The sequence below is a fragment of the Mchenga conophoros genome, linkage group LG3, assembly GCF_057382185.1.
Source record: "Mchenga conophoros isolate Kocher_MC1m ecotype Shallow Benthic linkage group LG3, M_conophoros_male_GT1.1, whole genome shotgun sequence".
Taxonomy (NCBI): Eukaryota; Metazoa; Chordata; class Actinopteri; order Cichliformes; family Cichlidae; genus Mchenga; species Mchenga conophoros.
Window position 1 is genome coordinate 74,566,454 of NC_140528.1, and position 26,399 is coordinate 74,592,852.

At 42.5% G+C, this 26,399-nt stretch overlaps 1 protein-coding gene across 1 annotated transcript; it reads right to left on the bottom strand.

Annotated features, from left to right (window-relative positions):
- Positions 1 to 657: 657 nt before the first annotated feature.
- ppp1r14bb (protein phosphatase 1, regulatory (inhibitor) subunit 14Bb) lies at positions 658 to 24,570 on the bottom strand. Its single transcript, XM_085267207.1, has 4 exons — positions 23,707 to 24,570; positions 3,807 to 3,890; positions 3,688 to 3,720; positions 658 to 3,558 (listed from the first exon to the last, which is right to left on the bottom strand). Exons 1-4 carry the CDS (start codon positions 23,905 to 23,907, stop codon positions 3,490 to 3,492), a joined length of 387 nt encoding a protein of 128 aa, XP_085123333.1. The 5' UTR covers positions 23,908 to 24,570; the 3' UTR covers positions 658 to 3,489.
- Positions 24,571 to 26,399: the final 1,829 nt, after the last annotated feature.

Sequence of the window (26,399 nt, forward strand, 5' to 3'; positions counted from 1 at the left end):
CAATTTAAAGTCCGAGATCTAAGACAAATATTTAATTATAAAATACTTATAGACATGTAGCTTAGCATAGTGTGTACAGGGCGCAGTACTGTACGATCCATTTGTTATTCTTTTTCAATTGCTCTTCCACTGCCAGCACTGTGCAGCTGCTCTGGCACCCCTATACTTAATTATGGTAGTGTGGTCAAATAGGCTGGGTTTGCATTTGTAAGACGCTGTAATTCAGGGGTGTGATGGTGTAATTAAACCCCATACATAGGAGAAGGATCCCAATTTCTTCCCCAAAGTTCTCCTTTTTTTGCTGGTGGGGTAATGTTGGAGCCGTGAACTAAACGTCTGTCCTAACGTCCTTGCAATGTTTAAAACATCAAATCATTTATCCTGTTCTGTTCATTGCTCTCGTTGTTCCCTGAACCTTTGGTGAAAAGTTATGAATGGCATGATGCACTCGTTCACTCAACTTATATTAACCATCCTCCAAGTATGATGGTATTCCTGCAGGTATCCCCAGACATCCTCACCTTCTCAGCAGGTGGACGATGTAGCTGTTATACCAAGTAACCACAAGATGGCATCAAAGTGAGGCAGAAGGGCTCTAGAAGAAGGATTAACAAACAGTACCAAGTACTATAATAAAATACCACACAGAGAAAAATGTCCATTTTACATGTTTTTATTAAAGTTGCATAAAAGTGTAACAAAATTGGACAAAAACAAGACCTGTTGTTGATATTGCTACATTTGTTGGTTGGTTTGTTGGTCTAATCAGTCTTAAAAAAAAAAAAAAATCTAAAGAACACCACTCCTCCAAATGGCATGGTTTAGCTCTTGTATTTAGCCTCAATGAAAATAATCAGTATATATATTGTTTTTTGCAATTTTCCCCAACAGTAAAAAAAAAAAAACACAAAACAGACTTGTCAATAACAGTCTACGAAGGTATAATAATCCAAACCTGGATTTAGCAATGAAAATCCACTCAAATTTCAACTACTGATTGGACTTGCCTGGTAAAATCTGACCGATCAAAAATGTCCCAGCAGGGAAGGCAAAAGCAATCGCACCAAAATGCATCTGAGTGGATTTTTTCTTTTTGTTCAACTACGTGTTAATCCAAGGCCGGGTGTCAAGAAGTGTCATGATCACGATAGAAACAGAGCAGTATTCAAATGGTAAATGCAAAGAACATCTTTTACCTAAACAAAAATCACTGTATCAAGGCCTAAGTATTAAACACTCACTTCTTTAAAAAAAACAACAAATCAAAAAACAGAATCTCAGTTTGTTTTCCAGAAAAAGAAGAAAGAGTATATAAGGACCAACAGAAGATTCAAGATTTTTCCCCACACACTGCAGGTCTGCTCACACATGGCAGCAGCTTGCATTACCCTTTAAAAGAAAAATGTCTCCTGTTTATTTGGTTTGTGTAACATAAATAATACCTAAGGCAACATCTCTTTATAAAAAAAACAAAAAATGAAAAAGAAAGGAAAAAGGGAGGGAGGAGAGAAGGGTGACTGTGGGATGATGGGATGAGGGAAGGCAAAAGAGAAAAGTGGGGGATGTGTGTACACATGTGCCTTTTGGCTCTACCAGAGAAAGAGGCAGACAGCGAAGGTCTGCTGTCACTGCAGGTGTTAGCAATCGGTCACAGGAACCACAGCGAAATCTCACTGCTTCTCTTGTTAACCAATGGGCTTCGGTCTCTGATCTGATTGGCCCAGGATCAGAAACAGATGGCTTATTCTCTGAGAGGATTGGTAGCTGCACCGGGAGGATGGAGGGGGGCAGCGGTGGACTATGGCCTCGTCTCCCTCTCTCTCTGACTGTGCCTGGTGTTTGTGTGTGTGCACATCTGTGCTAGAGGCAGCTGTGTTTGCCGATGCGTTTCCGCTTCCTCCGCCCCGAGAAGCTGTGTGCGTGTGTGTGACAGAGAAAGGAAAATGCATGCTTTGATTTGAGCAATGTTAGCGGTGATTCCACTGGCATGTCAGGCAGAGGACAAATGTCAGAGATGTGGCTGCTCTGAACGCCCCCCCTCAAAAAAGTATAATGGTTTAGTCTAATGTTTTAGAAAAAAGGAGAAATTGTGAGAATGAGATGGAAGGGTTAGGGGCAGTGATTTAAAAAAAGGCAGCTTTGTTTTGGGACCCCTTGTTGGACTGTCAGTGTGTGTCCGTGTGACAAAAAAATGCATCCAGGAAACAAAAACAGAACCCCCCCAACCCCCAAACGAAACAGGAACCAGTCCTATACTAAAAATCTAATCTGTCATACAGAACAGCAGAATATACAGGCCCAAAAACACTCCTATGACAAATGTTGCTGTACATTATGTAGCAACACACACGTAGCATTTAGCGACACAGACATACGTTTGTATGTGCAGCGGCTTCTGAGGAGCCTCTCGTGACTGTTCTACGCATTTGAGGAAAAAGAAACTTTCTACTTTGACATCCAGCCTAAAGAGAACTTGCTTCCAAAGGATCAGTGTTTTTAAGCCCGTGACCACCAAAAACAAGCCAGTGACCCTTTCCAGGCTTCAAATTTCCCCTCTTTGCCGTGCTAAAGATACACTATAAATTATTCTTTGTGGTTCCGATTTTTCTTCCCCTCAAAATGACATAGTGCAGACTTCTCAAACACACAAACACACATGCGCACACACGCACAAAAAAACGACAGTCTCTAAATGCACCACTGCAGCAATGCCTCTGATTGAGGGGGATAACTAGCAAAAGACTGTACTGATCCCCGAAAGAGTTAATTTAAAAAAACTAAAGTGAAGCCCTCAAATTGAACCGGGAAGTATGGAAAGAATTATAATGGGCGGCTGGGTCAACTTTAAAACCCTCAAAAACAGCAACGTAAAGATTGGTGAGACAGAAGCGAGTTGATTGGCTTCTTCCTTCCTCTAACCCTCCTCCTCGTTCACCCTTCCGCTGTCTTTTTGGCATCTGCGCTCTCTCGTTCTTCTTCTCGATCTCGGTCACTCTGCTCGCAGTAATTAGGGGACTCGTCTCCTCTTCCTCCTCAGACAGATGGAAGATGGTGTAGGGGTGGGTGGGGAGGAAGTAGAGCTGGATGGGAACGGGTAGCAGAGCCAAAAAAAGAAAAAAAAAGGTGGAGAGAGGGGTAGGAGTAGGAAAAGAGGAGGAAGGAGAATGCCTGGATTAAGACCAATGAGTCGCTTTTGAATTAATTCACTCTTTAATTTGTCTTTTTTCTCCCCTTCTTGGCTGATGGTTTTTATGAAGAAAGTCCAACAACATGACAACAAAAGAGAAAAGCGACATATGGGGCTGGATCCAGGCAACAACAAGAGAGGGTCTAACTGGAAGCAGAAACAAGTTGCAACATTTCATGAACTTTAATGAAAGAAAACAGACAAAAAAGATTTTAAAAAAATAGCGTGAGCTGTGGTAGGAAGACGAGAGGTGAGGGCTGAGGTGGAGGGGAATATGTCGGATGGAGGGAGGAAGGATGCCATCATTTCTTCTGAGGCGTGGAGAGCTTCTGCATCCCTCGGATCTTGTCGAGCAGCTCTGAGACGAAGTCCTACGGGGAGAGGGCAAGGACAGAAACACATGCGGGGACTCAGAATGACAAATATGCACATCAGAAACGTTCACTTGAAGAGGCAGAGGGAGTTTATGAGCAGGGGAGTGAAGAAGGACTGTGTTTTACCTCAGTAGGTTTAAAACAGTCAACCAGCAAATCCTACAAAACAGGGAAAAACAGGATGAAATAACTGCTGTTTGCAGCCATCTTTCATGCTCTGAAACAGGTGCGCACGTGTGTCCTACCTTGACCCTGGCTGCCCGTTCAACATCACTGGGCATGTCGAGCAGTTCATCCACATCTATCTCCAGCTCAGGGATGGCCTCTTCCTATAGCACATGTAACAAAAGAAGGAGAGAAGCAGAGCACCATCAGAGACCAAACATCCACCAGGCTTCCTTATAAAAATGCTAGAGAACCTCTTTCCACGAACACATGGAAAGAAATCCTCATCCTGTCTATTCTTAGTGCCTGTGTTTATATTATGTGGTTGTCTGCTAATAGACCAGCAAGCGTAAGCATTTCTCTCTCTGTATGACGTGGTACAGTTATTGATGAGTGTCCGGCTGTGGACACTAGAGGGCGGCGTGCTTCCATCAGCCCAAAGCACATGGCAGAGAGAGACAAAGAGAGAAGAAAAACAGCACAGACAGGTTTCATTTTTTTTTTTTTTAAATCTTCTTGAATGAAAAAATAGTTTATTTTCAAGGTTGGAAAACTAAAAAAATAAAAGAATTAATAATCTGGTTAAAAGCTGTGCTTAGTTGCTGTTACACAGAGAGCAATGATACCGTTTGGGGGCTAGAAGCACCAGTGCGAAGGTATTTTACTTTTTGCCACACAAAATTATTAAAATGAATGGACTGACGTTTGTAGTTGGCTTTCATCCCACGAGTTACACGAGGAGACAGGGGTGCTCGTCTACCAGCTATTTAGCTCAGTTTAGCAAAAACACAGCGAGGAGGAGGTGGCATCTCATGTGTCCACTGTGTCAAGATTCACAAAGGCGAGGCGCTGCAGTGTTTTATTGTCTGTGGAGAGGGCCGAGCTAGCTCATTTCCCATCATTTCTCAGGTTTACGTGGGCAAAACAAAGCTATCCATCCATCTATAGCTCGGATGTTTGAGATCGAGTAAGAACAGGTGCATGTCCTAAAGCTAACACCTGAGAAGAAAGACAGTTACAGACACAGGATCCAGACGAGTTCCTGTTTCTAACAGGTCTTTAAAGAGTCCTCCTTCAAATCTGTTGTGCAAAACTGGAAACATTTATTTTAGAATAATTACTATTTACAGACAGCTCATTACTGAAAGCTAGGGTGCTAACTGCTGATGGCCACCCATGTTGTATTCATGTAAAAACCAGTTGAAAGTGGGAAATCTGCTCCTTTGAATCGGGAATTTTTACAGCTGCATTCACATTTAGAATACTTGTACTTTAAAGTAAAGTAACACATAAATTAAAATACACATTTATACACCTAATATAAGCCAATCAGTCATCGCCCAGCTTCATCAGGCTCACACCTAACGTCGAATTAGTCTTCAGGATAAAGAAAGCAGTTCGCGGCGAGTTCATCTTCGTCTCAGTTTCTCCTTATCCAATCAATTCTTTCTTCCGATTAATCTGTCGCACTATTAAAAAGCTTTATTAGTCCCCGTCTCTCCATCTGCCTCGCTCGCACACACTGGCTCAGTGTGCTCCAGCCAAGCTCTTCACCGCTGGCGACAAGAACACAGGCACGCACACTCGTACAAACACTCTGTGCCCCCCCCCGAGCTCTTTTGCAGCTCAATTGCTGCCCCTATATTCATGTCGTTCTCTAGGAATCTCTCCCTCGCTCTCGTCCTCCCCCTCGGTTAGAGTTGCCCACACCAGCTGTCTCTGCACCTGCCTGACTGCCCCTTATCCCGTCACACAAAACACACACAAGTCAGTCAGACTCACAACCACACATGGACAGGCAAAACATGCTGTGTGGGCACATTAACAAAGCGGTAGGTTTTCTTTTGGCAGTGAAAATGGCTCAACGTCCCGCACACACCTTGCACACACGGATTAAAGAATTATAGGAAGGGCATTAATAAGTCTGAGCTGAAGTGCGTGTGTGTGTGTGTGTGTGTGTATAAAAAGGGGCTGTATAAGGATTTAATTTGGGGCAGTCTGTGTGTGTGAGATAGAGACTGTAGGTGACAGCTAGACTTACTGTCAGCAGAGCAACACAACCGCACACACACTGACACACAGACCAGCATGCAGATATCCTGCAAGCACCAGTGCAGACAGACACACACACACACACACACACACACGCACAAAGGTCTGACACAAAGACTGATCTGCACAACATGTGGCCCCCATGTGCTTCTAAATGAGTCTTTTCTTTTCCTCCCTTTTTGTTAACTCTGTATCTGTGTGAGACACTCGTGAGGTGAGCGTAAAGGACGAGGTGGAGAAAAGCATAAATGTTTCATACGGCTTAATGGAAAAAGATTTAACAGACGCTGTTAAATCTGAGAGGGGAGGGGGGGAGGGAACGCCGAGAGGAAGGAAGGTAAGAGGTTAAGGAGCATATCGAGACGAGGGAGCAGCTGAGTGGAGCAGACTGAAAGAGAGAAGCCGAGGAGGGAGAGAGAAGGAGTGAGGGAGATGTTGAAAAACGCCGGAAGACAGGCTTCTGAGAGGAGACACAAAGAAAGCGGGGAATCACGAGGGAGGATTTCCAAAACAATCCTCCAGACTGACTTACTGAACTAGTCTGGAGGTTTTTGTTTTTTTACTGCTGGCTGCAGAAGATGTGGAGTGGAATAAAAGCTGATTACAAGATATTGACAAGCACTGAAGGTTTATAAACAAAGCAGAGCAGAGAAGAGTGCAGGTAAAGGAAGGAGGGCCTGCTTTATTCTGACGAGCCTTCAGAAGAGCATCAATACTCGTGGGTACCTGCAGCTCTAACATGTTGTTCCAAAGTCTCCTACAGGTTCATGCACTCGGATACGATCAGTGTTGGGGAGTAACGGAATACATGTACCGCCGTTACGTATTTAAAATACAAAATATGAGTAACTGTATTCCGTTACAGTTACCGTTTAAAAAGGTGGTATTCAGAATACAGTTACTTTGTTGAAATAAATGGATTACACTGCGGTACTTTCCTGTTTCATTTTGTCGCGGGTCAGGACTGTTTGGGTTTTGTTTGACAGCTACGTTCTGTTGTTCCAGGCGGCAGCGTTACGGTTGCCATGGTTACAGGGCGACACGCTCTCTCTCTGCGGCTGTGTGTTTCCTGGGTGTTTCCTGGTTTCCTTGTTGTTGTGCTAAGCTAACAGGCAGAATGCTACAAGCATAGCTCTAAAGAATGTTGCATCATGGGCAGTGTAGTCCGTGTTGCAGGGAGAATGGACTGTCATACACGTTATGGGTCTGTGAGCGCGAGGAGGGAGAAAAAGGCGAGTGGAAAGGTACCAGTTGTCGTCGAGGAAAAACGGGAGCTGGAAGCATGTAAATATAATAATAACCACTGCAGCCAAGAAGAGTGCCTGACGAGCCCAGTTGTAAGTAAGCTATTAAGACTCGACTGTACACCGTGTTCGTGTTTTCCTCCGAAACATTAAGCAGCCTTTCAACTCCTCTCTCTGTCTCTCGCAAGAAAAGTTGACCCACACAACAAAGTAAAGCTATTTTTTGGCTACAAGCCGACAGGGACCCCGCCGTATTAGTCAGAGGTCCCTTTACTACAGCTCGGAGTCGCGGACCTTCAGTAATAGTAATAAATCACACAGCAATAGTACATTCACGTTGCTGTAAAAAGCATGATAATATATTAAGTAATCCAAAGTATTCAGAATACGTTACTGTCATTGAGTAACGTAACGGAATACGTTACAGAATACATTTTAGGGCATGTATTCTGTATTCTGTAATGGAATACATTTTAAAAGTAACCTTCCCAACACTGGATACGATGTACAACTAACACGCAACAGCAACATAACTCAACAAGCGATGTTTCCAGGATATTTTTAAAGAGGGAGTCAAAAAATATTTCAGAATAAAAATCCACCTGAGAAACATAGACAGGTACTGCCCCATGACACTATAGTGGGCAACTGGTGGAAATGGAGTTAGGAAACGGCAGGCTTGGACCACTTTGAGGCAAATGAGGGGGGTCCAGTTTTCAAAACGTAAAAATAGCTTTCAATTTATTTCCTTTAACATCATATACTGTAGTAGGGCTGTGCTACCCTAGACCTCCCTTTAGCCACACCCCTACTTGCCACCCATATCACCAGCATCACTGGGGAAAACACCGCAAACACGTGGTTCTTGAAACTTAATTACACTCTTCCTGACAAGCTCGCGAATATGAGTCCCACGAGGTGAAACGAGAGAGACGCAGATCGTCTGGAGGCTTCCTTCACAACGCAATGAGATGTGACAGTATGAGGCTACCTCACTGGAAAAAAAACGTACCACGCACACTCGCATAAACACGACCTACAAGTGGGTCAGTGTCCTTGTATTATAACAACAAAAAGGCCCGTCATTGCTACTGGAAATACAGCGGGTGAAATAATGACACGGCAGCAAAGGCAGATGCTAGTCGATGTCTTATCGACGTGGAAAGCTTCACGTCGGTGTAGATGTTTATCACGGGCTTGTTTGACAACTTCATGCATAAAGTAACTGATTCCTTTGATAGGATGTGGGCAAACTGAGAGCGGAAAGAAACAACAACAAAGAAGACAGAATGATTATGTATCACTGAAAATGTAAAGACGTAGGCAGAACAGACAGCCACTTTTGCTCTTCTAGTGCCTCAGTAACAAACCAGGATAAAAATAACCGGGGATGGCCAACAGCCCATTCTGCTACAAAACACACAAACAATGTTTTTGGCCGCGTATGATACGGGAAAGAGAGACAGACGGGAAAAGGAAGTTGAAAACAGAGGCTGGGATGGAGGAAGGAGGGAAGGGAAGAAGTAGGAAAAGTAGGCCGCGTGGCAGTAAACAATGACACCCGCTGCAGTTTCTTTGCGACCTGTCTGGCAAACGCACACTTTATGCATCCATCACAAGGTAATAAATCAGACTAAATCGCACTGTATATTTGCATTAAGAGAGTGGCACTCCATTAAAACTATTACCCTGACTTGGCATGGTGACACAGGTATAAAACGTGTGTGTGAATGCTGACAGTGATGAGTTCCAGGCACTCGTGTTGGCGATGAGAGCACGGCCGCTGAAATGCTTTCACTGCTACTGTGTGTTTTGGTTGTCACAGATGAGAGGAGATGGTATCCATACCCTCAGATCTGCACTGCTAACGGAGCAGCTTTAGTTAATAAGGATCAACTGGGCAAGATGAAGCAGAAACTCTGGGCTTGAAAAGCCAAAAAATGCAAAATATAGGTGGGATATGATGTGCAAGGTGCTTTTACTGAATCCGACGTGCAAATGTTTTACAGCCAGGAGCATTATTACTGTTATATTCCTACAGAACAGGAAGATTGCTGAGCATACATGTAATGGCTAAACCCGAATTTCTGTTAAATGTAAATTTCTCTCTATGTAAACAGCAACAGGTATGATATTTTCAATTATTTATCACAGTAATTGCTCTATTATCAGAAACAGACTGTGTTTAATTGTCAACTTGATCCCATTCAGCTGCTCTCTGATAGCGTGACTGTCTTACGGGAACATTCGTGGCAGGTTTGTTGGTATGTTTGACAATCTCATTATGCACAAAAAAAAAAAAAAAGTGAGATAACTTTATTTCATTGGAGAAAACAGATACCAACTGTGCTAAATTGTAATAAGTTTTTGTAATACTCAGCATATGCAAAATACTAAAAGTCACAATAATATTGGATTGTGATTGAAGTTTTGTGATAATATTGTATCATGTGGTGTCTGATGCTTCCCACCTCTAACAATAAAACCACAGGAGGTGAATGCTTTTATGATTCACCAGTTTATTACACATTAAGGCTTCCAGTTCTGCATTATTGGGGGTGCGGTTGCTTTAAATGGCAGGTAGTTGAAGGTCTATGGTCTAGTTCTGGTTACTGTATCTATATGTTAATAGAAGACTGTCGATTATATGGATGCCCTTTTCTAGTCACTCTTTTAAGCATTAGCTGATCCACTTTTAGCTTCAATAAAAATAAATGGTGGCAGCCACAATGCTAAACTTCAAGCCTTAAAATGCAAGTTCACAAAACAATGGGTGATGTCATCTTTTGTCTTTTAGTCTATTGTGAAGCGCTAGGAGTAAAATGGCTGAAACCCGGTATTGTTCGACACCATCATTGTTATGGATAATGACTGAAGCTTAATTACTAAATTATATTTAACTGTGGATCTACGGAAGTGGGTTTGCCAGGCAACCACAGCTCACAGAGCACCACACATGCACTGGTGAGTACAACTTCAAACTCTCATATTGTATGCATGTGCGGGCGTGTGTGTAAAACAAACACTGCAGGATTAAGCAAGGAAGGATATGCAATAGAACTGGGGTCTAACGAATATCAAACACAGAAAGTATAACACAGAAACTAGGGATAAAAACACTCTTTGCTCCCAGAGCATAACATTAGGTTCCTGGGAAATGACAAATCGTCAAGTGGAGAATTTAAGGTTATCCTGGCAGATAATGGGGAAGTAAATGCGGATAATTCCAGTGTGTCGATCTGGCCATTGCAACATGACTAACTGGCCTATTCAGAAACAAGGCCGCAACCGGCGTTAGTACAGCCTTACTTACAAAAGAAGAGAAAACAAGCAAGCTAAAAAGTTGCCTGGAAGCTGTCTTGAGGTGGTAATTCATGACACCCTTGTGACCGATCTGGTAATTTTGTCTAGGGTCATCTGATTACTACAAACAGACGCACGCAGACAGGATGAGGCCAGGATCTGAAGAGCGGAAAAACACTGGGCTTCAACCTGCTTCCTGCCTTACTCTCTCCCGCCGTCCGTTTATCTTTACGTCTCCTTTGATGCCCTTCCCCTCGAGTTGGTATCACCGCTCTGCCCTGCTCTCACACAGAGAGAGTCACCCTTGGCGCGTTTGTAATTGGCCAGTTCGTAGCATTCGGGCCATCTTGCTGTGGGCATGAAACCACTTATGAGAGAAAGAGAGAGGAGGGAGTCAACAAGAGGTCAGCGAGGGTGTACTGAGGGGTGGGTGGGGTGGTTAGGGATGCATTGTGTCAGTCATCGCCTGCTCCTTTCCATCTCCCTACTATCTGAGTCTGTCTCACCCTTATGGTTGCTTATCAGGAATCTCCAGGTCTAACAATAACAAGAACAGTACTATAGTCAACTTCCTTTTTAGGATCGCCGCTCTTGCACCAAAAAAAACAAAAAAACAAAAAAAAACCACACACACACAAAGCTTTCCATCTGAGGGTCTCTTCTTTACCACAAAGGCAGCCAACCACTTCCTGTTTGAGCATGTGACCTTGGGAGATATTGGGGGAAGGGAAGGTGTAGAGATATCTGTTGGAAGTTTCTATGCTGGGTATCCCTTAGACTTTAAAGAGGGCAAACTCACAAACACAAGTCTGTTTGTGTCTGTCCACTTAATTTAAGTACTGAGTGGCTGTTGTAATGAATGTGTGGCCTCACACATGACTGCTGAACTATAAACCACAGCAGTCCCTAATCGATGCAAAATACTTAACCCAGCCTAAGATCTCGAAAGTGTGTGTTATTGTGCACTTTCCCGTGCGTGCCTGATTTTCATCTCTATTGCGGGTCTAATCAGTTGGATGTACTTCCTCTCAGGAAGAAAATGATGTCCTGTTTTGAATCATATGAAAAGCAGAAAGAAAGAGCTGCAGGCAGCACAGATCAACTGAAGCCTGTTTATAACCCAGCCTGCCAGGACACAGACTAGATTATATTATTTCATCAGTCGGGTTTGCTTTGCTCTTCCTCGCCCCGTGTAGAAGTTTGCAAACAGGGAAGTGCAGTTTCCTCCTCCCGATAAAGGACAGTATCACAAAGAGAATAAATGTAAAAAAAACAAAAAAAACAAAACTTTAACGCTTCGCTGCATGCATCTCTAGGAAGCAAGGACACATGTAGCTTCTTAATGATACTGTTCTATAAAAACTCTAAAAACAACACGCAGCCCTCATTTAGCACGCACTACCAGCGCCTCCATCTGCTTTAACTCTGCAGCCCTGTCAGCCTTTTCCTGCTATCTCACTACAGATAAAATGCAAACGGATCTGTCATGCAAAGTAAAAAGAAGCAGAGCCTCCAGAGTCTGGTGGTAGAGATGTGGGCATGCTAATGTGAGTCCCGGTGCTGTGTGGGTTGTTTCAGATTTTTTTTGCAGGAGGAAGCCAAACCAAACGGGCTCCGAGTGCACAGAACAAATCCTCACATGAAGCCAAGAAACATTCATCGCTATAATTAGGACTTCGGCACAGCAGTATTCACTGTAACTGCAATTAGGTAACAGAGGTCGCATTAACAGAAAGACAGATACTGTAGTATGGAATAAAGAGCGGGAAGGGAATGGCTATAAAACGTGGATCGTACCATTTAGCTTTCACATAAGGAATATTTTCCTGTATATCGTCGCTTGTAACATGCCTGCAAACTAATCTGTATTTTTGTCCACTATCATAATTTGACAAGCGGATTGTGATAGCGTGTCAAAACTAACACCCAGCCAACCTTTGGTTCAACTGTAAAGCTCTCATTTTAGACTAAACACCCACGCACACACACCAAAAAAAAAAAATCTATTTGTACAGTGAATGTGCAGAAGGTCATCCAAACCTGACCCCCCAAAAGCTGCCCATAGTCATGTCTGATCGCTGTTCGGTTGAATGATTCCCCCGTCAGCTTGTTTGGCCTGACTGAAACGGTTCAGTGGTTTCTGTGTGTTGACTGAACACGTCTGTGTTGCGGTTTTTCCAGGGAGACAGTCTGCTGGACCCTCGGGGTCACAACCAGCCCCGGGTAGACTTGTATTGGTAACTATGCTGCCGTGTAACCCTTTCTAACGACTACACGAGGGCACAGTTTGTCACTGCTGTTTAGATCTACTGCCTTACAAATCAAACCTCTTTTATAATAACATAAAAAAAAAACCACCCAAATAATTACATCAATGCTCATCTGCTTAACGCAGTGCATCAGGAGTGATTTAACCTGTGGATTCATGAATCTGCTCACACTAATACATCAAGTGTTTAAGTGCCTTTTCGATATAGGAGCAGGAATCGCAGAGTAACACATGACTCAATGCTGTCACAGTAGGTTGCCCGTGACTGCTTTGTGTTACCGTCGTTATATCTAAAGCTACAGAAACATTAACGTTGCCTAAAAATAGAAAACATCACAGTAAGTGCAGTGCACGGACTCTGGTTAGGCAGTATAATGTTAACGATAGCATGCAAAAGAGGCTGATTGACCAACTGTCAAATCAGCATTACTATCAAGAGGGAAGTGTTACTTGCGGTGTTAAAAAATTATGCAAATTTAAGCTTCATCTGTCAGCTAGGTAGAAATAAAAAAAAGAAAATATGAGAAAGCTGACAGTTTGGGAATGACAGGAAGGTCATAAATAACCTTTCAACTTTCAAATGCAATTTTCACGCAGCTTCTCTCTGTCACAACACACAAAGATCATCCATCTCTCCTCTTCAGCTTTGACTAATTACTAAATCCCTCATCAGAAGTAAGGGAACCGAAAACTCTCAAGTGCCCACCTCTCTGCTGCACTGAGCACGGTCCCGTATAAACCCATGGATACTAGGAGAGTCCCTGCTCTGTGTGTGCGTACAAGTGTCAAACAAAAATACACACAACTCTTCAACCAGGCGAAAGAGTCACTACCACAACGACGGGACTAAAAGAGGAGATTATGCGCAGATTAAAATAAGAATGCATACAAACAAGGATTACAGCAGATTATCATTATGTCACTGTTGGCAAGTACTACTAACAAAACTAAAGGGCTTTGAATTTACTTGCTCATTTGCCATGTCATTCACTGAGTAACTTGTTCTTTTTTTTGTTTTAGTTTGTAGCACAATGAGTACACTTCAAAGTCACGGAGGTCCAGTTTAAATATCCGCCCCTCTTCTGCAGTTTTAATTCACTTTTGCTCACGAGCTGCTGTGTTTATCTGCAAAGCCTCTCGATTCATTGCCCCAATATTGAGATATAATCCATATGGATATCAAAGTGAGCTGCGGAACATTATTATTCTTTTATGCAGATCAGTCATCAGAGTCTCTGACCTCTCAAACGCTGCCAACAGAGTGGGTAATCTAATCAGCTAATGCTTTGGTTCATTTCCATATTCAATCAGATACAGGAGAAAAACTCACAACGCAGGCGATTCCAACAGATTATCGCAGCAGAACCAAAAACAAACAGACTGAAACTGCAAAAACTAGGAGCTGTATCGCTGTATCTCCACTTTTGTCTTACTTAACAAGGACGTCTTACTGTACAACTCTGTGACCTCTCGCTGCATCCTGAGTGACTGTAATAACCAGAGACGCACTAAGATGAAACATTAGAGGAAAGAATGAGTAAGAGGCAGACGCCAAAGCTGTCGCTCTGACTGTCCGCTGCACAGCCTGATGCCCTTTAGTCAGCAGCTTGAAAGACGCTTTTGCTTACCGAGTGAAACACACAATGTTTGTCTCCAGATTGTCACGTCAAGATTGTGTTACTCTGACCATATCAGTTTCAGAACGTACAGAAAGCAACGTCAACCAAGCAAACTTTTACCCTGTCGCCTCAAAAGGAGCTTGTTTCTATTCTGGGTTTAATAATGTCACAGACAGGTGCCCATAACTGCAACTATAAGTCACTACATGTTCTTCTACTACTTTTAACTGTTGTTGCATGTCAGGTGTTAGAATGAGTAACCTAAACAGGTGAGCACTGAATAATGATCTATGAGCATCAAAGGAATCCAACCAAATATGGCCGTCTCCCTTCCTGGTTAATAAGCAACTTGTAAACACACTGACCAAATATGGTCTGTTGTTCCTTCCTGCTGAAGCAAACTCCAACAAAAAGCACACACTAAGGTAATATACTATAGAAACACCAATATGTGCATCTGAATTTTGCCATTATGTAATAATAATGTAACAGAAATGACTGATAACACCATCTCTCTGTTTTCCCTGTCTGTCGATCCGAGCGCACATCTTTGCTTCATTTGTTCCCAAAGACATCCGAACCAGAGCCCATCTCGTCACAGACCTGTCCTCCAGATTATCGCAAGTGTTCGAGTTTCACAGCGGTGACATCACAGAGGAAGTCACCTGCGGTCTGACCTTGGCAGAAATCACTAGCCGCCTGCCTGAGACTGACAACAGGTCAGGAGGTGTCAGGTAATGTCGACACGGTGCAACCACAAGCCCAAGCCTCACACATGAAGCGCTCCTGCACAGTCGGATACTGGCATGAAACAGGCACGTGCATGCACATTATGCACATACACCGTCAGCGACGGTGAATAATAAAGCTTCTTCTGCGCTGCCGAACAACAGCTCAAAAGGCGTCTGCTCTAACGCACCTCCCGGGATTAAAAAAACCCTCCTGAGTGGATCTGCGTAACCTCACTCAACCTGTGCACGGAGAAACCTCATGAGGATTCTGGCTCCAAACAAATCATCCAATGCCAGGCCCAGCCCCTGCTGTTAAATGTTAGAGCAGTGTCTTGGTTGTGCCATTGTTTTAATACAGTTTCAGCGCGGAGGCCAATAAACGCACATCACCCCCGCAAAAAAATAAAAAGGCACTATTGTAAAAACAACACTCTGGAGCCACATACAGCAATAACAGAGGTCTGTGCACCATCACCATTATGCTCACTTTAAAAAAAAAGCCTCCTCAAGGGTGCAAGAGCTTTCACAAAACAGCTACAGACTTAAGAGGCTATAAGTGCAAGCAGCAGTTTAGTAAGGACCAATAGGAGCAAAGTGTCTGATACTGCACACTGGAGATCATTTAAAATAAAGTGCAGGAAAGTCAACGTGTGCTTCATTATTAAGACGTTAACTGCTTGAGTAGCCTATTTAGATATGCCTATTAAATACAATCTGAAACACAATCACTTGTATAGCACAAAGACGTTCATGGAAAACGATCTTACATCTTTTTATGTTGTTTCACGACAATAAACAAGCAACTGGTTGGTAAAATCCAACCTATATTACCTATGCTTAAGGGTTTAAATGTTGAAGAGGTGTTAGTCAGTATGCAGAGGCTACTCTAGCTGACACGTGCTAACAAGATGCTTAGAAATCTTTGGCATACTGATTAAATTACATGGTAAAGATATTCTTTGAAGTTTGTATCTAAAAGGGAGCTACTGTGCTTCCCCGCCATCCTTCATATTTACCCTAATACAGTTTAAACATGGCCAAAGTTTTAAGAAATGAGGCATGTGCAAATAATCCCTGCGATCCAAAAGTTTAGGCTACTCTAATCACTGCATTTTAGACAGTTTTTTCTCCTCTTTTCTCTGGATGATGTCAGTGAGAGCATACATATCTAATATGGTCATCCCAAGTGCTCCACCTACATGCTGTTCAAACCTTCTGTTGGCAAGTGTCACAAATCATAAGAAAGTTCAGAGGGAGGGGGAAGGGAGCCGAAACAGCTCGTTTCGCACAGTGGCTGAACACAGGAACTGCATCAAGGCTCAGTATGAGATAATTCAAGATGATTTTGAACTGTAAAATCCCACAAGAACAAAAATACTGAACTGGAAACACACAATAGTTCTCTTAGTTGGGGGAACAACGATGGCTACGTGAGCGCTGAAGAAAAAAAGATGTCGCTTAGAAGCGCGGGCACTAAAGTCGCTGTAACTTCAACAGTATTTAGATTTCTTAGTCACACTGTTGTTGCAGTCCTGTCTGAGTTAACTGTGATAACTCAACTCTCACCTGAACCTCAGAGACACTGAGAAGACAAGCAGATAACATTCAAAGGACATTCTTCATAACAAAAACTATACTTTACATCTATTACACAAATACAGTCAGGGTATTACACACACACACACACACACACACACAATTCTTATAAGACCCAATTTGTTGAGAAACTGAGATAAACAGGGTTTTTTTCTTCAAAGGGAAAGTGGTAAGTAATCTGGTTATTTTTTCCACACACTGTTTGTCTCACACTTCCTGTGACAACATATAAACATTCCTCTAAATGACTCACATCCCTTGTTCTTTTCCCTCCATTCCTCTCCTCCTTCATCCACGCCTCGTTCGGTTTTCTCAACTTCCTTCCGACCTTACTCACCCACTAACCAAAACACACGTTTAATCTCCCTCACTCACAATATTCTTTGCATTCTTCCACCTCTCCAACTCTGCTGATTTGTTCCTTTGCCGTTTTAAAAACATCCACAGAGTCAGTCAGTGGGTCAGGCTACGGCACACGCTGACTCACCTCATATCCGCTAGGAAAAGCAGAGTCTCCTCAACATGTAGAACCAGGTGTGACGTATAAGTAGATGTGTGTATGTCCGTCTCTGTGCAGATGTGTGTGCACGTGAGCACTGGTGTGGGAGAGTGGGCACAATGACACAGTGGAGTCTTTCATTCATGCTGTGTAACAACCACTCTTTGTAGTCACTCTCTTGCACAGAGTGAAACAGGGTAATGCTGATTGGTATTCAAACCTTACAAGTTAACAGTGTAAGAAAATGTTTGATGCTACTCTTTGGGTGTGTTTGTGTGCACGTGTGCGTTTCCTTTTACAGTCGGAAGTCAGTCAAAGAGGCCGAATTAATCCGTGACTGGAAAAGCTATAAAAGAGGTTGGCTTTCCCTGACAAGTGTTCTCCTGCAGACACACACACAGGCGCACGCACGGGCATACACACACACTTTTTTGTGTATTTCTGGAACTAACTCCAACCTTCACTTCTCACTTTTTTTCACGTTCGAGACCACAACACGCTCAAAGTGAAAATTAGCTAACAAAATAAGGAAATAATAAACAAAGAAAACATAGCTAATAATATGTATTTGTGATACAATATATACAATTTCTGTGCTCAATAAAGCACGAGGTTATTTAAATGTCTGTACATCTATATTAAAATTTTAGAGGTACTTTTATTTTGAAGGGCACACAAACACCAGTGATTCCTGTATTTCAGAAAGTGCGATTTCTTTTCATGTAAATGCATTTCAACTTTGACTTTACCTATTTAAAGAAAAAGGGAAACAGGAAGAACTGAAACTATTGTGGTGAGTTAAGTGTCAGCTGGTAGCATTTCCTCTTTTGTTGTTCACTTTTACGTGAAGAGAGTCACATGTGACTTGTTTATTTCCGAGTATTTTCGCTTTACAGTTTACACAGAGTCATTACCTTGAACGCATGGAACTGGAACACTTTAATATTTTTTGCATGCATCCCTTTTAATTAAAGGGATGCGCTCTTTTTCTAGCGTGCACCACAACACATAATCTACATGTTGTTTGCAAGCAGAGGCAAATCTGCCTAAAATTGCCTAATGTTACATTTCATCAGACTGAGCTAGAAAAACTGCATGCTCGAGCATGACTTCAAAATTATTTTCATCTGATATAGTCAGATTTAAGGACTGAGCAGGTTGACTGGTAGTCAGCTAATAGGCTTACAAGCGACAAACTAAAACCAGATGCTTTTAAAGGGCGTGTATGCTCCACTCGCTCGCATCACTTGATAGAAGTGATAAATGTGGCCCTGGGCTGTGCAGTATAAGCAATAATAAACATAAAAGCAGAATATAAAAACTCAGAACCCTCCTCTCTGATTCATAAGCATTACCTTAGGACTTACATAAACTCATTTCCTGCTTCCCAGCACTTTTAATTTGGAGTGACTGCAGGCACTGCTGTTTTAGTGCCTGACAAACCCATCTAAACTGCAGTGAGACTACAAACCATTGCTTTTTGTCAGTGTATACATCATGCAGTAGCAGTGGATACATGTTCCAAAAGCACTTTCTCATTCTCCAGCTTCCCTGCCCACTCCTACTACATTTTCCTTCTCCGTTTGCCATCCCCTCTACTTTTTTCCCCTTCTCTTCCCCCGTTTATTGCATTCCTGCTCACCAATCCTGCCTCTGTTCCCGCTAGTAGTCCCATCTGTATTTGTGTGTGTGTGAGTGTGTGTTTGTATCTGTGTGGCCAGCCACGTAGGACCCTGCAGTTTGGGGGTTGGTCCGCCCACTCGCTCCAGTGTTAACCATGTAACGACTGGTCAGCCACGCTGTGATTTAAAGGGATAACGCCGCAAAAGGAGAGAAAATGAGTCTTTATTGACAAATAAAATGTTAACAGGCCAGTTACCATGGAAATGATAGCAAAGCTGGAGTGAAATTTGATTATTTTACTAAAAGCGGGGCTGTGGACCTTCTTGGTGTTCCCACTCTTTTCTTTTCCCCGGAGTACGCTCAAACTCACTTAGCACTATATACACAAAGCCATTAATAGAGTGAAGACTCGGTAACAACTGAGAAAGTGTAGACCATGTTTAAAACCACCAACGTTTGAAGAAACACTCCTCGACACCCTAACTTTTACTCCCAGTGAAGGGTTTGTACTTTCAGACTGCCACAGTTTAAAATATAAACTGTGTGACGGGGGTGTTATGGGATTTGGAGGCACTGTTGCAGCTGTTGCCACCCTTTCCCCCGCTTTGGACATACCATCATAGCCCTCACCACATGGCCTCTAGGTCCGCTTTATCAACTGAATCTGATATTATCCAGAGAAGTTTAACTGACTTTAACCTGCATGATGCTTTAAATTGTTGTGTTTCAGTTAATGTTAGCCAAACTTCTTTAACCATTAGTCTTACCCAGCTGTTGATATTTCTCTTCTAACTTTAATGCACTTTCAGTGCTCTGTTCTACGTTTGTCTGATTGCAAAACATTGAATTATTTCAAGTTCTGTCTTGTTTTGGGCCTAGGTAGCTTTTTTCAGTACTCCACGCACCAACACACATCACTCCATAGTTGTTTTAGGTGGGTTGAGGCATATATTGATGCTACAACGATCAACCAGTGTCACTGACATTAATATAGTCCACTGCTCTCTAATAAGTGTTAAGGACGTGCACACGTTCGTCCATAATATTTTTATTTTATTAGGAATTAGATGAAAATTTTGCAGTAAAGCACAAGTGGAAAAGACAGCCATGTTTCCTCTTCAAACATTTGCTAATCAACCATGAAACTAGCTGGTTAAATTTAAATCGACTACAAATAAACCAGATGTGAATTTTATTTATTATTATTATCATCATTAAAGAAACTGCAATTGGTGTCTTTTACTGGCAGACCATAGCATCACCACCGGCGTGTGCTATCAATCATTGGCGGACCAATTAGCTCCATTTTTTCCCAGTTTATTGTTGCAGAAAAAGTAACAATAAAGCTGAAATGTTTACAAAGTAACCCTAACCCCTTCGACATTTTATTAATCTGCTTTTCATAGGTGGCCAGGCAATATTAGCAAATGTTAACTGCTCCATTGGTAAGCATGTATGAAGGTTTAAATATTACTGAGGAAATTTCTTAGCAACACATATTTATAGCTCGGCAGTTACAGTAAAAACAGGTGACTGCTGTCAAAGTAGCACATGTAAAAGCTGATAATGTAACTATTTTTCTATATCATCATTTATTTATCTTGGGAATCTCCTTGAGATTAAAAATGTCTTTTCTAAAAGCGACCTGGAGAAGAAGGCAGGAGATAATTGACGATAACCACACAAAATGCAACTGGGGCTCATTACAACTAAGCGAACACAACATCCAGAACATGCGTAATAAAAGATCAACGTCAAAAACAGCTGCAAATCAAACTAGTATCAAACAGATGGTCCTGCCTTTGGAAGGCTGCGCGTGCCTATAAAATACAAGCGTCTTAAAGCGAAAGCTGAGCAGCGTAACATTAGCATATGCCACACCTCCCAGAGACGTTGGCCACATACTGGCGTCTCTTCCTAGTCTAGTAATCAACAGCAAACAGTCAAAAGTTTTGTCAAGCAAAAATCCCCAAACACTGAATCATGTGGTTAATTTATAACCTCACTGGCGGGGAAATAGTCACTTGTTTCATCATTTCATTTTCAATTAAAGAAAGTAAAGATGTGTGACTGCTGTCCTTATAGCTTCAGTCTGAGTAAAACAGATGACGTCACAGTCTTTTCCTGTAGCCGCTTGCAAATGCAAAAATGTGTATTAGTAGCCATGTTTGGGAGGGACTGCGCTATTGGGTAACAAAACCAGGGAGTACTTCTTGGGCAAAGCAAATGCCACATTAACATCGGCTGCAGGTATTCACCAAAGCCCTGTGAATATCATGCAAGAATGAAAAACACAGACTTTTCTTCATACAGGATTTAATTTGACTAAACGGGCGCCCCTTTTTCCACAGTGTGGTTAACCAACATAAACATTTAACAAGGCTTGTTGCCATGGAATCATACTAAGGCTCAGCTCCTCTCTATTACCCATAGCAACTTTAACTGATAGGCTGACTAAGCGGCTGGATGAATATCTGACAGACTGGCTGGCAGCAATGACTGGCTGATTGCTTGTAGCATGTTTAAAGGGATTATGTTAATGGGAAAATAGCTCATAATGAATTCCCTGCTGAACAAACTCCACGCTGTTTTATTAAAAGTCGAAATGGGCATAAATAAAAAGGAGGAGGAGGAGAGGGGAGGTTGATTGATAGGACATAATGATGGGTGAAAGGCAAAATGCGGATTATAGGAAATAGGAGGCACAGCGAGGTTAGGGTAAAAGAAGAAAATCCCAAGCATGCTCTCTGCCTTTGTCAGTGAAGAGGGTTCTCCCCGTGTCCGCTCTGCTCCCTGACCGGCTAAAGCTGCCTCTCCAGTTACACTGCTTAGCAGCACGTGCTTCACATCTACCCATCTAAATGAGCCCAATGTGTTTCCATCAGTGAACCGACTGTAAATTAATCTCTTTGTTGTCTAACAGCCTAGACAGGGACTCGATTAGGACAATGAAAAGAGAGGAATTCAGTGGACGAAAGCCAAAAATAAGCATCGTCATTAGAGACGAACGATGGATGTGCGTCCAGAAATGTGAACTAAATCATTTATGTCCCATTTAAGTGACTGTAACACGATCTGCCTGTGACCTGAGCGTAATAAATCTCCACCGAGCTCAGGTTTTACTATGAACAACAACAGATAAAGTCAGTGTGCATCCATTTGTGTGTTTTTTGGACCCCACTTACAGCTGAAAAGCAGACTAACTGTGAATCATCAGGGCATTAAAACATGCATGACTGAGCGGATTAGGGGATGAAAGATGGACTGGGATAAGCGAATGAAGGAGTGAATCACAGAAAGACAAATAGGTGTTACTAACTTTGAACAGACTGTCTGGGTATCGGTCGCAGTGATCCACGTAATAGTGGCCAAATAATGGATTAAAAATTAAGGCGATTCTAAGCCACAAAAACCACTTTGTTTTAATTATAAAAGTAACACTAGACCAAAGTGCTGAAAAGCTTTACCCCTGAGCTCATTTGTTCAGACTTTTTGGACTCTGCGATGACTACACATAACATATTAATCCGTTATTGGCAGACAATCAAAGCAAATTGATTTTAAAATCCCGTCTAGGTCCGTTAATCACCTCAGCGGGCTTTGGTAACTTTGTAGTGTCAGGATATCCCGGCCACAGTGTGCATCATGAGAGATCCTCTGTTAACAGGATGAGATAATGTAGTGGAAACAAAGGTGTGCTGGACTATCTGGTTTTCTGACATCAAATGAATAACAGACTCATCTATTTATGGCTTTCCCTGAGTGCATTTATCTTCATGGTTAACTGGGGCTTAGTATAATATCTAGTTAGAGTCATGTATTCCCAGAAGAATGGATTTTTGGCTTCCAGTTGTAAACAGCCAGATGCCTTTCGCTCACTTGAGTCTTAATGGCTAAACAACCATTACAGCGACATTATGCAATGGTGGAGAAGCTTCAGTAATACAAACTATAAAAAGAACCAGTTTTCCTGGTTTAAAAAAGTCTGGAAGGGAACTTCTGAATCCGCCTACTACACCTCTTACCCATCCTCTTGCTAGCTACTACTAGGAATTCTGCAAACCTGTTAAGTCCCTGTATTCCTCACGCCAGGAATAGAATGTGGGTCAATGCCAGCTCAGTGAGCTGACATGAGCTTACCAACTACTGCCGCCAAGAGCTACACCACAGCTGCCGGCAAGTTACATTATAACTCTCCATGTGACACCATGACCGCAGGTTTGATATATACATGGTTACACTCAGGCATCGCTAAGGCCAGGGAAATCATTAAAATGGTCCTCCATGATGGGATATTTGACCAACCAGACATTTTCATCTCATCTGTCTCTGGTTTACCATCACTATTTGTGCCTGATCAAACTCGTTTTGCCTTACTTAAAAAGTTGTAGGACAAAATAAACTTTATTGTCTGAATGACAATAAAATTGGGTGGATAAAAACCAGAGACTGCTGGTCAAAAATAAGTTTTCCCTCTGTTTTATTCTTATAAACTGGTGGCTTTTATTTATTCAAAGTAAAACTGTCCCCAAAAAGCAGCTACACGGTTTATTTCACACCAAAGGCATGAAATAGGAGAATTGGCGCTACTTCCGGTCGGACATTAATAGCGGATTAAATTAATTCACAGGTGTGCTTTAAATCCGCTTCAGCCAATCAGAACAAAGAGCAGCGGCCGTCGATTTCGCGACGAGGCTATAAAAGTGCATGTGCTACTTATAGCCCTACATGTGGGTGAGAACATGAAGTTTGCCCACATGGCTGCTTTAATAAATGTATGACATTAATCTGTGAGGCTCTTCCTTATTTTACATACTGATCCACATGTGTCCGTGATACTCTGGGCTATAGAACAAGCGGAGCTAGGCCAAAAGCACCGACAAAGGGCCCGTTAATGTTTCTTTATCAACAGTTTGCCTTTGGATTAGACAGACACACAGACTTTCCCCCGTTACGCTACACCGCGGAGCCCTATTACTTAACAGAGCCGCCTAATCGATACCTTCGATCGGTTTGGAGGCCGGTTATTGTTTGGGGTCTTTACCTCACAGTCGTAGAGGTCCGTTAGCTGGTCGATAATCCACTCCTCCAGGTTCAGTCTCTTCCTCAGCTCTTTGCGGTCATATTTGACGGTAACGCGTCCCTGCTTCCGAACTGGTGTCTCCGGCTCCTCCGTGGTACCGGCCGGTGTCTGGAAATATACCCGGGGTTGAGGGCTCGTCTCCGGGCTTGTTACAGCTGCCATTGTCGCCTGGTTTGGGAAAGAGAAAAAATGCCCCCGGAGCTACAGAAGTGTGAAGTGAGCGACAGAAAGAAGGCAGAAAACGGTCTGTGGACGTGCGGCTCGTCGCTTTTCCGCAACGAAAAATCCCGGCTGGTGAATTTGTGACTTGGAAAAAAATCCCCCGAAGAAGAAGAAGGACGGACGATGGACCTGATGCTTTTGTTGTCAAAAATCGCTCAAAGGGACATTCGCAGCGGCTGCTCGCTTCCACCACACAAAGGGGACCGACGGCCACGGAGAAACGTAAAGGCTAACCGGCTTACTGGGCTATTTACAGCATGCAAACTCCGCTTATATAAAAAGAGACGGCAGAAGAAGCAGAGCCGGCCTCAACTCTTCATTCAGTACAAAGAGAAATCACACGTCTCTCTCTCTCTCTCCCCCTCTATCTCTCTTTCTCTCTGTCCCCACGAGGAGTGCGTGCGCGCTCTCTGACCGGACTCGAGCGCATCCGACGTACCAGGGGAAAAAAACAAAAACAAAAAAGCGGATAAAGAAAAGAGACGTTAATTACCATACGCTTTCAAAAGCAGCCAACTTTTTAAACTTTATTTCTTTTCCTTTTAAAACGTATTTCCCAACTTTACCACGTGACCACCCATCCCCCGGAGTCCACATTCCTTTTATTAAATCGCTTCAAAATGCCCGTATAAGTGCTCCTCACAATTTCAAAGACTTATGTTATTTACCCACGTGATCTGTTAAGATTTCTCCCACAGCCCAACTTTTGACAACCTGTTTGCCCTTTTTTAAATCGCCTGTTCTCCATCGTTGTGTGCATTCTCAGTAGGGTAGGGACACATGCATTGTGTTGAACCAATACAAAAAAACATTCACACAAATGTATTTTTTTTCCCTTCAAACACTTCCTTTTTCAGTTTCTTCACAACTGTTAGAATATCTCCTCTAGAATCTGTGAAATCTAGGCTATATGGGTACATTTTCACGCCTACACCTCACTCTTTGTGAAAATAAGAAGCTTTTATTTCACAACACGCAAATTATAATTGTATCCCATGTTTGCAAAATGCACTTTCTCCCCCTTGCAAGAGTGCAATCAGTGCCACGGGCAAAACGCAGCTGGATCTTCTTGTTTGCTTTTGCAATTTAACTTCATCTCTGATCAACTTGGTGAATGTGATCCACGAATAGGAACGCAGTGCAGTCAGATTTCTTCACAGTGTGCCCATTGTGCCGTAACAGCAGGGAACCCTACACCCTGGCTAGGCTGCTTAATAACAAGAGTTTTAATAATAACAGGGGCGCGAAGTGAAAGGGGGAGGTAAGGAGAGGGAGAGCGAATTCATAATGTCTCCGGCTTGCTCTGTTGGTGTGACTATGGGGGTGTTCACATCTGTCAACATGTTCACATCAGTGTGTTTATGTGCGTGCATGCGTGCGTGTGTGTGCAGCTATTTTACAGACAGCCATGGCAACGAGACGTAGAAAAACCTGAATTATTCAGCGAGCATGTCTGAAACTTACAGTTGAGTAAGCACAGGCAGGCCCGTACACGCTCGTGTACAGTACACACACTAACATGAACATCCATGTGCGCTTACATGTGAAAAACACCAGTCACTTTTATAGAAGGAAACAATAGAGCTACAACAGGTCAAAGAGCAAAATCCATTTCCAAACTATCTGTGTGCGTGAGCGCCAGTACACCAGCTAACTGGAGTTGTAGAAGCTGGCTGGGAAATATGGCTTTTTATGACTTCCAGTTAAACAGACCAGTGGAGATGGAGGTCAGCATGACGTAGTATGTAATGTTACAGCTCTGCCTGCACTGGTGAGAGTGAAAAGTGTGACAAATATGTTAAAACCTTATATATTCGGCCTACAAATCTCAAACTTGCAAAGATCAGGAGCTTCTGAAATGAGAGGAAAGTGTGGAAAATTATGGCCTGTGGATGTGTGTGTGTTTCACAGTGGATCCCAGATTTGTTGTCCAACACTATTTATTATTATTTTGTCACGTCCAGTCCATGGCTGCACAACCTCCAAACCTGAAGTACACGTGCTACTTGAGTATTTTAGTTTTTCCTTAACTTTATACTAATTCTATTCTAATTCAGTAAATTAAATGTAATTTTTCACTTTATTGCAGTTTTGTCTCCTTTAGTTACTTTTCTGTTTTACATTAAAAACATGACAGGAACTAATAACAAGCATACAAACCAAGCTGGTGGATTTAAACTTGGTTTGCGTCCTGAATTTGACCTGGTTGTTCATTAGTTTGCAGCTAAAAGATTAAAGGCTGATGTCTTTACATTTTCCTACCTTCACAGTTCCCGATACTGATGCTCTGTATTAAAAGTCTCATAAGGTCAATATCTGATACAACTCAGAGAATATATGCATATACTCTGGTGATAAAAAATAAGTACATAGATAAATCCACTGTATGTTTCCATGCAGGACTACAAATTAATGACATGCTGCAACGTTTT

Excerpts from the sequence above, each read along its gene's own strand:
- ppp1r14bb (XM_085267207.1), bottom strand. The coding sequence starts at position 23,907 with ATGGCAGCTGTAACAAGCCCGGAGACGAGCCCTCAACCCCGGGTATAT. Across the intron at positions 3,891-23,706 it reads CGGACCTCTACGACTGTGAG|GAAGAGGCCATCCCTGAGCT; the intron begins GTAAAGACCCCA and ends CATGTGCTATAG. Across the intron at positions 3,721-3,806 it reads AACGGGCAGCCAGGGTCAAG|GATTTGCTGGTTGACTGTTT; the intron begins GTAGGACACACG and ends CCTGTTTTGTAG.